Raw genomic sequence first — 14410 nt, forward strand, 5'->3', positions numbered from 1 at the left:
ACATACAGTGCTTTCACTAATATAGTATAAGATATATATATATATATATATATATATATATATATCTCAAACACACAAAAAAGTATGTTGCTCAATAGTGTATATGAAGCCCACCGACGGGCGAAACGCGTAGAGTGTATTCGTTTGGCAGCTTTATGTGATTTCTTTGGCGTGATCCCTGCAGCTCAGTAACTATGGACTTTATTTGAAATTTTCAAAGACTAAGTTTTGCAATATTACCACAGAGGACTGAATCCGTGTGCTATTTGGCGATAGCTGAGTATAACCCCCTCTGCTGTCTGGTGGTACTGTTTCTCGTGGTTCCTGTCAATTTGCATGTTTGCAACATTTTCCAGCATGTGTTTTGTGCAACATTACTTAACTTTGTCTCCATTTACTTATGTGCTATGACCATGGTTACTTTATACATCTATGCTGCAGGAATTTTGTATTCATTTTTATATTTGCTGATCAGGGTATGAGTTGGTTTCAAATTTTCATTTTTTTCTCCCCTGTGCTTTTCCCTTGGCTTTAAGGTATATTTTTTGTCTATGTTCATGTTTTTTGCACATAGCATTATTGATTTCATACTTTTCCATATGCCTTTAGTTTATTTTTGCTTACTATAGCATTAGGGTTAAATTAGATACAATATCTATTTTGGTTGCTTTTTGTCCCATTTTTGTCTTTTGATTGCCTCATTATATTATTTTTTATAAGTTAGACGCATCATAGCTTCTTGGTTCAACTACCAGCATCTACTTTTGTAATATCACTGCCTTTATATTTTCAGCTGCCATGTGTTTGTTTATGTTTTTAAGTTAGTGTGTCTTGCTGCTTTAATAAAATCTTGTTCATTTTTTGCCTTGAAGGAGCATTTGGGTCTTTTTGTCAAACTCTATTTAGGCTATTTTTGTAGTATACTTTAGAGTGCTACTTTAGGGGACTGTCTCTGTCTCTTTCTTTGTGTGTTTATATATATATATATATATATATATATATATATATATACATATACATATACACACACACACACGTACGTGTGTATACACATACACTGAAACACATGCACGTAGCAGGTGTTAAATTGAAGAATTGTAGCCTTCTGAAAATAAGCAGTCTGTTTACCTGTCATGCTCCTTGTCCACGAGATGATACCTCGCTCTGAACGCCACTAGGTGGGCGTAATAGGCTGGTGCGGGTATGGAGACAGAGCGCGTGCAGCGCACGTAGGTGTGGCACAGCTGGTAGGTGAGCAGCTGAAGTTCATCAGCAGTGAAACAATTATCATCCCACAAGACATGATAGTGAGAGGGCCTGCTGGTACCCTGGGGGAGGAGAGAGAGAAATGTCAGGATGAACACACCTCTCTGCTTAGGTTACATTCATTATACTTCTTCTTGGGTGACTGGTGATCGGCGGCAACGCAGCCGGAGGATCGAGAAAGAGAGAGTCCCGACCGTGAACGGAGCACTGCATAGGCGAAATCTCGCGATACTTGGAGAAAGATACGTGACGCGGAATCCATCTAATTGTGAGTGTATCTCTTACCATTCACACGTGACACCTAATCAAACATACTACTCTGTTTGTTCCCCCTCCCCCTCCGCGCTTTGGTCATTCTTTCACAATTATACTTTTTCCTGCTTGGTAAATATAATCCTTTAACATAGAACACCAGCTAATTGAGTCCCTACCGCCAGAGCCAATCTAAATGTTTGGGGCCTGAATCAAGTCTCATTGGTACTGTATGTCCATAGTGATGGCAGTTGCCTCTTTCTGAATCCTTTGCTGCCCCTCCAATTCCACAGTGATATCTGCAGTCTGGCCATGTTGTAGTCACGCCCCGCTCCCTCATCTCCCTGCTGGCAGAAGGTGCCAGCAACCTACTGCAGGCCTCTCCGGCAGTGACAGGGTTAACACGCGTTGTGAATAAGTATCCTGTATTATAGGCTAAAGCTGTTAAAATTCTGGTTATTATTGAAATCCCTGCTCTCTGATTGGTTAAAATTAAGGGCATTATTAATTCAGTAATGAACCGGAATTTTTGGCACCTTGCCAAGTTTTTATTTCCAGCCAATCAGCTTTCTTTTGTCTGAGTAGCTCTCAGACAGAGGAGTGATTGGACAGGAGGCAGCAGCCACGCATTTACTCCTCCCCCTGCCTCCGTGCAGAGAGCTCCGCACAGGACACAGTGAGGAGGGAGAGTTAGTGAACGTATGTCTGTCTGCAGAGTGTGTGTTTGAGTTTGTGTTTGTCGCAGCAGAATTGGTGTGAATCTGTCTGCAGAGTTTGTGTGTGTGTATAGCTGCAGAGCTTTTGTATGTGTGTGTATGTGTATAGCAGAGTTTGTGTGTGTGTGTGTGTGTGTGTGTGTGTGTGTGTGTGTGTAGAGCTGCAGAGTGTTGTGTGTAGAGCTGCAGAGTGTTGTGTGTGTGTACAGAGTGGGCTGCAGAGTTTAACGTCCCTCAGCTTCGCCTCAGGCCTTCAACTCTTCCAGCCAGGGCATTATTGATCAGTAATGCCATGTTCTTTCGGGGTTGTTACGTAATTATTGCTCTTCTATTTTCTTATAAATACAAACACCAAGCAGCACCTCAGTTATAGCACAGGAAACTCTTGGAATACATTTCACGCTGTGCGTGTGCTTAGAAGATGATCTTATAGAAACATACAGTGGCAGTCTCTTGTGCAGAGAGTTTGATCCCCTAAACCAGGTTGTCCGCAAACTTTTTGTCCTGCGCCCCCCTGCCTGCTCTACCCAGTGCTCACACCCCCTTTACCTTCTTTACAGCGGCAAATGACGCCGTGGGGTCATGAGACATCACGTGACCGTTGCCATGACGGTGGTGTCAAATGACGCTGCGGGTCATGTCACGTGACCCCGCCGCAGCATTTGACACCGCGTTGCCATGGCGACGCATCGCTGAAGCCGTCTGAGTCAAGGTAAGAGAGAGTTACAGAGGCCTCTCGCGACCTCACGGCATTTAATTTAAATGCCCTGGAGAAGAGTGCAAGACCTCTGTAACCGCCACGCCCCCTCCCCCCCCAAAAAAAATCACTCACCCCCCGTTTGCGCACCCCTGTCCTAAACAATGATCCATTCCCCGCCATATAAAGGAACCCTTGAAGTGCTACTGCTATGGGTGAAAAAGTGATTTGCCTCAAGGTCACACAGAAGGGTTGACATTGGTTGATGGTGGAAATTAAGCAGAACAGTTTCTGTATTCCAGACTAATATGCGTCGTCTCCCACCGCGTGAAACTGCAACATGTTTAACCTCGTGATTGTGTCTGCACAATGAAGCCCCCGATACATGTAATTCAGCGTTGTGTAACGTCAGTCGCATTACCTGTATTCCAGCATGGCTGCAGAGGTAAAAATCAAACTCGTATGGGTGTGTGATATCTGTGTCCACTGTCGTTCCAGCTGGGATGTTTCCACTTCTTCCAACCTGAAGCAGATAAAGACTGTAAAGAAGCAGCATTCTACTTGAGGAAAAGTTTCAAGGTACATCACCCACGATGCCCCCTACTCTTATTGAGGGGTAATATACCAGCGCACTCCTTTGTACATTGGTATGTTAAAATGCTGAACCCAGTTGTTAAACTAAGGCTACGCTTATAGTGCCGTTGACGGCAAGCTACAGTCGCTGGAAAAATCAAATTGAGATGACTTCCAGCGATCGCGACCAAGCCGTCGCTCCGCGCTTTATATAAGCGCAAGCGACGGCGGAAATGCATTTGTTTTGACACGACGCGGTCGCCGGTACTATAAGCGCGGCACTTCAGCCACGTGGAGGCGCGCGGAGGCTGAGGGAAAGCAAGTGCTTTCCCTGGCCTTAGTTCGCGTGCCGTCCGGGGGGAGGGCAGTGACGTCACGGAGCTGGTTCGCCCTCATTGGGCGAACTGCTCACGTGACCGGCCCTGCTCTCCCATGAGCGCTTATACTAAAAAAAAATTCGGCTACGCTTCCACACGCCTGCGGAAGCGTGCGCAAGCCCCTGCTAAAGCCGCTCTCATTACGGCTGCAGGGGCTCACTGCCAAGGGTGAGCGCGGGTCAGCACCTAAGTGCTGACCATGACCGCGGCCTAAAGCAGCTAATTCTCTTTATTTCAGAAAAGGAGCTTGCAGACTTTCTTTTTTTTTTTTGTGTAGTTTTGATAACTCAAAATTATGCTGCTATGTAAAGATTTAGTGAACAACAATATTTATACATTTTACACAGCTATTTGGAAGAATTCACAATAAAATATATGCAACAATCTAAGTATTTGCACATCTGGATTAAAACAGGATACCGCAAAATACTGTAGAAAAACAAAAAACAAACATGCACTTGGCCACAGGTCTAGACTTTTGAAAGGTTCATATTTGAACCCTTGCATAATGAAACTTACAAACAAAGTAGCTGATATTGGCTCTGCCCTGAATCCATCATTAGTGACCATTTGGAAATAAATAAAAAATTGGTTTAGATTTGACTAAAATAAATAAATAAACTACCCCCGCCCCCCTCCCCCAAAAAAAGTATTGAATATCATCCTATTAACAATTCTTAATACCTTAAACAGTCATCCCGAATGGTGGCTCCTCTCCCGTTTTACCAGAAAGAAATTAATGCTACATATATAGGATTTGTTAGGGGAAGTACATTTAGAAAATGGAAACAAAAAGCCAACAATTTTAACTTGTGTGTGTTTCTCCAAACGCTTTAAAGGAGATTGAAACTTCCAGTTTGCTTTATATATAATAGTATGTGGTTATGGGGCAAGAGTCCCAAAAACAGTGCTCAATCTCGTTCAGAACTTCAGTAGATAATAAAAATCCTTATTAGGTTGTGGAGTCAGCCTATAACCATAATTAGGTATTGGACCCAGTGCTTAGTACATGAATCTATCATATATGACAAATAACATGAATGAGGGTTAACGTACCGTTACTTTGTAGGATTGCGCCCTACATGACCCTTGTGTTGCCGCACTGTTACCGGTCATCCAGTCTCAATGAAGGGAGACCTACAATACTCACATATGGCTGTTCTCCTGTGCGTGCATCCACGCTCGGTGTGCAATATAACAGTAGGAAGGATCCAAAGATTCCAGCGGTGCACAGCTTGTAGAGATGAGAGACCAGCAAGGTGTAGATTAAAAATGAAATTTTATTGAAAAAACATATGGTATGGGGGACACACTCTGACGCGTTTCGGACCTGCGTGGTCCTTAATCATAGAGCTCTATGATTAAGGACCACGCAGGTCCGAAACGCGTCAGAGTGTGTCCCCCATACCATATGTTTTTTCAATAAAATTTCATTTTTAATCTACACCTTGCTGGTCTCTCATCTCTACAAGCTGTGCACCGCTGGAATCTTCGGATCCTTCCTACTGCTTTATATATAACACTACGTGATCTGGACTGTGACGTTAATCAGACGTCAGAGTCCCTCGTAAAACCCATTTACCCTTTCGGTCCTGTCCGCACAGAACAGCCGTGTGTGATGACGTTTCTGCACCACGATGTAGGTGATTCCGGGCTGATAATCTTTCTCCAGACTAATACAGGCTTCTCTGATTGCTAGCAGCTCATAGTATAACACCTAGAAAAAAAGGCAAACAGATTAAAGCAATACCCCCATCTCTTTCTTTTCACCCCATTTTATTTTCATAGGATAGAAACCGTGAAGTCCCCCTGAGCTGAACAGCGCTGTTTTTAACATCGGGAACCCCACGGTTCTCAAGAGACTTACCCAGGGTTTAACCCTTTGAGTGCTCCGTGCCGTATCCACTACATCACAGTCCGGCCGCCCCAGGGAGCCCTGTGATGTAGTGGCTATTTCAGGTCATTTTCAATGGAAAGTGGTGGAACGGACTCTGGCACGTCAGAGAATGTTAGAGGAGGACTCTTCCGATTCCGTAATCAGTGACAGCGCGAATGCCCTTGTGCTGCAGCCTCTTCAGCACTCAAAGGGTTAAATCTCCTTCAGGGGAAACAAAATGGCAGTCAAATGTCAGGCCAATAGGAAGCCGCAACATCAGTTGTGGCTTCCTATTGGACGGCCATTTAAATCCCCTTCAAAAACCAAGAAGTAATACTTGTTACTTCACGGTAAGTAGGCTGGGAAACAAGGGGTCTCTGAGCTGAAAGTCGCAGGTTCCAATCCAGTTAAAAAAAAGGGGTTATTCTGTAGTTAGGTTTTCTCCAAATACACTTCAATTTCCAACATTTTCTACAAAGGAAACCCTATATCATTTTCTGGATGTTTCATTCTGAGATATTTCTTGGACTAACAAAAAACAAATAGGACCAAAAGTAATAATAAGGCCTGACAGGGATGGCGTTTGTATACCCTGTAGGGCAGGGGAACTCAACTCCAGTCCTCAAGCATATCCCTTAACCCAGCCAGGGCATTATTGGCCAGTAATGCCCTGTTCTGAGGGGATTATTACTATTATAGGCTTTTTTCATAAATAATAAACACCTTTATATATTTATTTATTTTTTAAATCCCCCACCCAACAGGTCAGGTTTTCAAGATATCCCTGCTTCAGCAGACCTGGTTCAATCACTGGCTAAGGAAAGACTGCACCACATGTGCTGAAGCATGGATATCCTGAAAGCCTGACCTGTTGAGGGGTATTGAGGACAGGAGTTCAGAACCTCTTCTGTAGGGACATGTGTCTCCTCCTCGTATATACATGATTCCACCCTCATGATGAGGCCATCCCACCCTGCCAGAAGATCAAACAAGCGAAGGAGAAGACTGGGAGAGCACAATCTGCTCAACACGCAATTATATCACAAAGAAAGGGAGGAGCTAAAAGGAAATGATACAACCAAGTCCGTTGTAATCCTTGCAACTCGTCTCTGCTATTGGTTTATTTTAGTATGTTTTTATGTTTTAAAGCAGCAATCTCCTTAATGAACTTTTCCTCCACTTTTCTCTCCTTATATAAAGTAGCATTGCTGTATTCCTACACTCAGCCACTCCCTGGATGTAGAGAAATGTTACTACTTCTAAACATGCTTTAGGCCTCGGCCATAGTGGAAGCAGGCATACGTGTGCGCCTTGGGGCAGCGCACGCTTGCCTGCGGCAGAAGAGATTTCCTGTCCTGCAGGCAGAGACGACAGGGAGGCGGGTCGGGGGCCGCGGCCGTGACATCACGGAGCTGGTTTGCCCTCATTGGGCAAACCGCTCACGTGACCCGGCCGTCACGCGGGAAATTTAAACTTGCTTGTTGCATGAAGCACCCGTTTCCCCGTCGTGTGAATCAGAACCGACCTGTCTGAACTGCCCCTCAGAAATGCCGTCCCGGTAGAAGATGATGCGCGTGGGTTTGAAGCGTGTGGACTTGTAGAACTGGATGAGAAGCTCTCTCACCATGGACGCCAGGTCATGGATGATCTCCTGCCGCGGCCTCTGCACCCGCACGGTGGCACAGTACCGGCTTGGGTGGGCATCCATACTGCCTACAACCTGTATACACACACACACAATGACAGTAAAACCTTTGCACGTGACAGATTGAAAAGGGACTTATGATTATTGTTTATTTGCAGGGCGCCATATTTAAAACAGCCATGGACAAGAGGGTAAAAAAACAACATTTACAATAACAAACTATTACTATGTTAACTCTTTCAGGTTTACCATGTTAACCCAATGCGTTTCTAGACCCCTCTGGCAGAGAAATGGTTAAGACAAACTGATACTGTAGGTAAGTAGGTCCCTGCTCCACAAAAGAAGCAGTACTCGGGGTCTGCAAATAGAAATAGTAATCCCTAGTACCATCACACTTCTTCTGCTACATCTATGAAAATTGCTCGTTGGTCCACTGAAAGATATTCTAATGTTCACTAGTGACAAATCACATTCGGTTTTGTCTTCCTGATAATCCGTCATGGTGACGTGTGATAACAGGCCTGGCTCTTGTGCTCAAAGTGGAATAAGGCATGAGTGGGTTGCAAGCACCTCTGCATGCAAAAGCGGAGACCTAAGCACTTACAGCAGCAATTGAAGGCTTTTTACCGTCACCGGCAGGCGGGTGAGTGACATCTGCTCCCAAGAAGATCACAGGCTGTTGGAACACAGATGGTCTGAAAGGAAGCACAAAGGATTATCACCTTGTTTAAACTTTGCACAGAGCGATTACTGAACAATGCTACTGCACAGGCATTTGTGTAGATATCTAGATACAATAACTCAAAATTCCATATACGGATCCCTCCCGAACTTTGCTGGTTGTGCACTTGTGGCAGCACATACAAGAGCATCAGGAGTCCTCCTATCCAAGGACATTATATCTATATACTGTACACACACAAATATTGTGTGCGTACACACACGCATTCGCTCAAAATGGAGGGGTGCAAGGTAAAAAAACTTTTTTTTTTTAAATAGTATATACAAATGTAACATGTTAAATTGAAATGAATACCAGCAGAAGCTAAAAATATTAAAGACTACTACATATATCACACCCAGAGCTGTGTTCATCTATAATCTTCTTGTGAAAAAATAAAGTATCCTTACCCGGCAGACCCTTTCTCAGTAGACTTTTCAGAAAGAATGAGACAGCACACAAATGAATCCAATTTCAAGATGTATTGCAGGTAAATGGCACACACCGACGTTTCGGTCCTACAAGGGAGGCACTCCCTTGAGAAAGGTCCTGTTTGTAGGACGGAAATGTCGGTGTGTGCCATTTACCTACAATACATCATGAAATTGGATTCATTTGTGTGCTTTCTCATTCTTTCTGGAAAGTCTACCGAGAAGGGTCTGCCTGGTAAGGATACTTTATTTAGCGTATTATTAGGGAACAAGCACCAACCATAACTATGATACACGTGAGTGCCATCTGCTAACATTGATATATATATTTCTGGTCCAGTTAAGGTTACCCCGACAAAGTTGGAACGTTGTCCCATAAATGGTAAAGATGCTGAGGAGTTAGAATCAGGACACAGACAGAGATACAAATATGTTACCAATACCATGAATGTGAAGCGGTCTTAACAAAATGTTTAAAGTGCTGTGAAGTTTCAAATCTTTCTCCTGCTTTTCCTTGTGAATGATCAAGACGCCCCTCCTCTTACCTGGCTTTTTGGAACAGTTCATGGGGACACTAAAAATGTATGTATATGTATCTGGATGTGGTACCTGGGGTACAGCAAATATTACAAAGTAGAAACATGCTGAGCAGTAATCAAGCTTCCATGATTATGCTGCTCAGCAGGTCAATGATTTATAAAGTTGGTGTGAAAATGATTTACCGTTGGTGTGGGACCAGGATGTTGTTGATCCCTCCCAGTTTCACGTTAATCTTTAGGCACAGGTTTGAGAGTGTTTGAGGAGATGTTTTTATTACATTCTTCACTTGAACGCACTGCGTGGCCATCCCCAGCAATGTGTCCCCAACGCGCTTCACCTCCGCTGAGAAACGACAATGCAGCCCGTTAATAAAGGGGCAGTTTCACCCAAAAAATGACCACTACTGAAACGGAGTTGTGCGATGCTATTTAAAGCAAATTACAAATCTTTGTTTTTTTCCCCTGGAGGTTTTACATTTTTATTTAAAAAGGCCCAAGCCTGAAGTACAGAGTTCACATGGCAACGCCTGCTATTTTTCTAACTTGCCTCCTCCACCAAGCAAGCAGCACTGTTGTCCATGCAGAATACAAATGGTCTTATCATTAAAACCGTCTTACCCCAAGCTTCTCAGATAGGGTTCTTGAAAGTCCAAATAGGTCACGCATTGCTTGCAATTACGTCACTAATTAAGACAGGCATAACAGCAATTTTAATTCAGGCTTTGGGCTTATTATGACGGAATAAAATACCCACATTTAAAAAAAAAAAAAAAAAATCAAGTGAACAGGGAAAACATCTGGAGGAGTGAAATCAGACACGCAACTGTGCAGTATTGTGAATAAAATACAAAATAAACCTGAAACTACAAGCTTTAACTATTTCACTGCCAGAGGGGCCAGAAACCTTTTACCTTCTGCTTTACTACTTTCGTACCGTAAACAGGAGTTTTTCCCGGCAGGATGACGATAATGAGCTGGAGCCCAGAGTACGTGTTCTTGAGGTGTCTGAACATGGGCTCCACGCTGTCCGCGCCCTGCGCGTATTTACAGAAGCATGGCTGGCCCTGGATCGGCATTCCCGCGTCCTTCGAGATCTTACGCAGCTGGTCCGTGAAACCCCTGGTTAATAGAAACAACAAAGACTAGCAAGATTAACTTGTAAATGAATAGGAGTGTCAACTGCTTACTCCGTGCAATGTATATCTGTGTCATATATTCCCAAACACCATACAATGCAGTCACATTGGATATATATATATATATATATATGTACAGTAGTGATGCCAGTATACAGAATTTGTGCTCCCAAGTCTTATTATGTAACATTGCGGCTGACAAAGAGACCCTTATTCAATATGCTGTGAAGCTTCCTTGTGCTGAAGATGAGGTCAGCGCCATTCAATTGAACTGAAATCTTCTCCTGCGCAGAGAAAAAGTTTTACTGCATACTGAACAAGGTCTATTAGGGGCAGATTCACTAAGAAACATTGCGGGGTATCGCACCCAAACACTCGTCAACCGCCATTGACTTGAATGGGAGTTAACATCAGTGTGGGTGCGTTATGCCGTAGCGGACCTTCACAAGTCACTACCAGAGAGAGATGCAATGACTTGCTTTGTGAAGCCTTACGGAGTTTCCCACCCCCCTCTGCCAGGTGACATGACCAGTGATGAAAGTGTTGGGCACATAAATAAAAAAATATATAATATCGGATACATTGAATACATTCTTTGTAGGGACAGAAAGGACACTAAGAAAATCCCATTGCACACTGCTACTGATAATAAATGGGGGCACTCTGGTTCTCAAATCCCATTAGAGCAGTCAGAGCAACCATTGCTATGATACTTGAAGTTTAGCAACGCAACACATATTATTGTACACAAAACCGTAATAATTTAATAATGGCAGTAAAAATAATATCATCGGTTTGAAAAACGGAGCCCTTTTTATTCATTTTAAGGGTCACAATACAATATGCTCCTCAAAGACCACCAACAGGTCAGGTTTTAAAGATATCGTAGCTTCAGCACAGGTGGCTCTGATTGAGCCCCCTGTGCTGAAGCAGGGATATCCTGAAAAACCTGACCTGTTGGTGGCCCTTGAAGACTGGAATTGCCTGGCCTAGCTTGCTCTTCCCTCGCACTGGGAAGCCCCAGCACAGCATGTTGAACATGTGCCTAAGCGAGAACTGCGCAGAACTTTAGCAGGCCTGTCTCTGCCTTTGTCCTGTACTGCGTGTGCACAAGATATAGACACAAGCAGATCATTGCCTTACTTTAATATCTCTTCTCTGCATTGTCTCTGTGTGGCAAAGCATGCGATGGCCCACATTTTGATCTCCACACCTGTGTGGAACTGCTTCCCCCGCATGTCCCACACCCCGTGGCTCGGAGTCGCCACCGTCCGATTCTTCACGATAGAGAGGGGCGCGTTTACATGGAACGGAAAACAGGGGACACGGACGGTAACTTTAACAACCTGCGAAGCGGTAAATGCAGCTACTTCCAAAAGAAAAATGAAAAAGCATTCTCATTACGCGAAATAACAATCGTATTATTAACAATAATATTAATACTATGAATAATACATGTCAAAAAGCTTTTCCTTTCTGTGAACCCACCATACTTTTTTGGGGGGTACAGGGGAGGGGAATAAAACCTGGGCGTTTCCCAATATAAGATTATAGTGCTTCTATACCAAAGGGCATTGCATTCTTTCAAGAGGGCAACTGGGCAGCTTTCTGCCTCTAAGCTAGGGGTGGGCAACTTCAGTCCTCAAGGGCCACCAACCAGTAAGGTTTTCATATCCCCGCTTCAGTACAGGTGGCTCAATCAGTGGCTCAGTCAAAGACTGCACCGCCTGTGCTGAAGCAGGGATATCCTGAAAACCTGACATGTTGGTGGCCCATGAGGGCTGGAGTTGCGCCTTCCCCTTCCCCCCCTCATTACGCCACTCATAACCAGTGACCTCATTGGTTAATTACTGACCGGCTCATTGTCAGTTTCTTGTCTGCAGTAAATATCGGAGGTAAATATCTTCTGAGCCAAAGAGTTTCTGGGGGTGACACTGCTGGTGGCTATTGATCACATTTAGGGCTTGTTTATACAGTTATATGTGTGAGGTCTTCCTGTCTCCATCTCTGGATTGGAATCCTAAGGCACTTTGCGCAACAGCCTCAAAAGGAGAGAGAGCAACAGCACGGTTAGACTGCTCGATTCTGGGACGTGGGGTAGGGAGGCACATGGAGATTAACGGATTGTGCCTGAGATCATACAGAATATGTGACCTAAACGTGCAATGGAACCCATTCACTACACCAGCTACTTCCCAAAACAGATATATTCTCATTACTCTGCGTTACTGAGCGTAGTCTTGCAGAACCTGTAGTAGTGAAAAGCTGTAGCTCACAAAAGCGTCACCTACTCGCCCTCCGTACTGTAACATGGGAGCTGGAAGCACTCGCCCCGTCACGTGCGCCATCTCATCCCGCACTTTAAACTGAAACTCTTGGACAAAGGGGTCGGCGTCGTAATTTGCACTTCTAACCTGGAGGGACGGAGAAAAAGATAGAGGCTGGTATCAACCTCACAGTTTCGTTATTCTTCCCTGTTTCTTATGCGGCTGATGCATTTGATTCATGTCATCCATCACTATCCACCCTTATAGGGGCAGTCCGGAATCGCAGGTTTAAAAATCAACAAAAACAAAAAAAAACATCCAATCAGTAGGATTTTTCTGAAGATTTACAAACGTTTACCTAATGGTGAGCTGTGCAAAATGTTATTTTTTTACTGCGCTCTGAAAATTCATATTTATATGCCACGTGTGGTTTTACACTTTTGTTTAACTCATGATGACACCGTAATTACTACTCAAACAGCAACACAAGGACAATGGTGATGGAGTATTTACATGTAGATTCTGACACCCACAAACAGTCTTGTAACGAAAGATTAAAATAAAGACTGTGATAAACCCTACAACGCATTCAGGTACCATGAAAACATTGAAAGTGTAAAAAAAAATATTGTAAAATATTTCTATTTGACCCAACCACCTATATAAAACACATTGAACTGTTCTTCCCTGTAGTTATTTTAGTTGTGTTCGAGGTGGGAGTTCCAGCTTTCAGCTGTTTGCTGGTGCAGTTTTTGAGCTGTGTCTCACTGTGCCTGTATTTCCTTATTATTTACAACACAGAGCTGTGTAAAGTCCGGCATTGGCACCATGTGCTGACACTATACATAATAAACACAATTTGAGCCAGAATGAAAAGTTAATACAACATGTTGTAATAATATGACATATACACAGTTAGCATGTTATAGAGCAGGGGTGGGCAACTCCAGATCTCAAGTGCCACCAACAGGTCAGGTTTTCAGGATATCCCTGCTTCAGCACAGGTGGCTAAATCAGTCCCTGTTTCAGCACAGGTAGCTCAATCAGTGGCTCAGTCGAAGACCTGACCTGTTGGTGGCCCTTGCAAACTGTTGCCCACCCCGGTTATAGAGGCTCAGTTTTGCCCTTACCAGCCTGCTTATCTCCTCCTGTCTGTCCGGGGCAGACCTGGCTGTGGCTTTTATCATAGTGGAGGTTTGATTGTCCGTCAGCTTCTTGATACATCGCTGGCCGGCCACAATGTTACAGACCTGCAGGGCGGCAGCAGATAACAAGCAGCAAATAATTAGCCCGAGCTACAGCAGACGTCTCAAGAACCGCAATGCAGGATAGCCCTGCATGTACTCGATATGAGAACTGGCATGTTAAGGAAACAGCCCAGAGTTAAATCTACTGACCTATTACTTAACGTTTGATAAATCCTGAGGAAGGTCCCTGTGGGCGGATTGGCCTGGGGAGGAATTGCCCCCGGGACGGTCAGAGTAAAATAATTTGGCCCGGAGAGCAGGTCTCTGCGCATGCAGCTCACGGATTCCAGCCATTAGGTGGTGTGTGCACATATATGAGCTTGGTTTGGAGCCCCAAAGTCGTGGAATACATTTCACTTTTGATATAATGAAGTGCCTGTCCTTTTCTGTACCCTACTACATTCGGACAAATTGCACCCATCATTGCATTTTGAATGTGTGTGTGTGTGTGTGTATACAGTATATACACACAATGCCTGGATGGTGTGCGTATTATATTGCATATATGGTGTGGGTACAAATGTTATTACTATTATTTTCCTGCTGCTGTGTTGCAGCAGGACTAACTTGTTATCATACCCACTCGCACCAGCTTGGACAATAAAGTGTGTTACATCTGTATGTATATGGTGCACATATGTTGTGTGCGTGTGTGCATATATGTATA

The 14410-nt window shown here is 43.9% G+C and overlaps 1 protein-coding gene across 3 annotated transcripts in view; it reads right to left on the bottom strand.

Moving 5' to 3' along the window:
- The window catches only part of LOC142497143 (protein argonaute-3), a 65736-nt gene that overhangs the window by 9901 nt on the left and 41425 nt on the right, over positions 1 to 14410 (bottom strand). For 2 of the 3 annotated variants that reach the window (XM_075604562.1, XM_075604561.1), the window contains exons 9-18: positions 13627 to 13746; positions 12506 to 12643; positions 11373 to 11506; positions 10028 to 10212; positions 9277 to 9436; positions 8007 to 8097; positions 7283 to 7477; positions 5464 to 5598; positions 3353 to 3454; positions 1129 to 1328 (exon numbers count right to left, since the gene is read on the bottom strand). In XM_075604562.1, coding sequence (XP_075460677.1) covers positions 1129 to 1328; positions 3353 to 3454; positions 5464 to 5598; positions 7283 to 7477; positions 8007 to 8097; positions 9277 to 9436; positions 10028 to 10212; positions 11373 to 11506; positions 12506 to 12643; positions 13627 to 13746 — 1460 coding nt within the window. The remainder of the gene's footprint in view (positions 1 to 1128; positions 1329 to 3352; positions 3455 to 5463; positions 5599 to 7282; positions 7478 to 8006; positions 8098 to 9276; positions 9437 to 10027; positions 10213 to 11372; positions 11507 to 12505; positions 12644 to 13626; positions 13747 to 14410) is intronic. The other variant, XM_075604563.1, reaches the window with a different exon arrangement.

This window comes from Ascaphus truei, chromosome 6 (genome assembly GCF_040206685.1).
Source record: "Ascaphus truei isolate aAscTru1 chromosome 6, aAscTru1.hap1, whole genome shotgun sequence".
Taxonomy (NCBI): domain Eukaryota; kingdom Metazoa; phylum Chordata; class Amphibia; order Anura; family Ascaphidae; genus Ascaphus; species Ascaphus truei.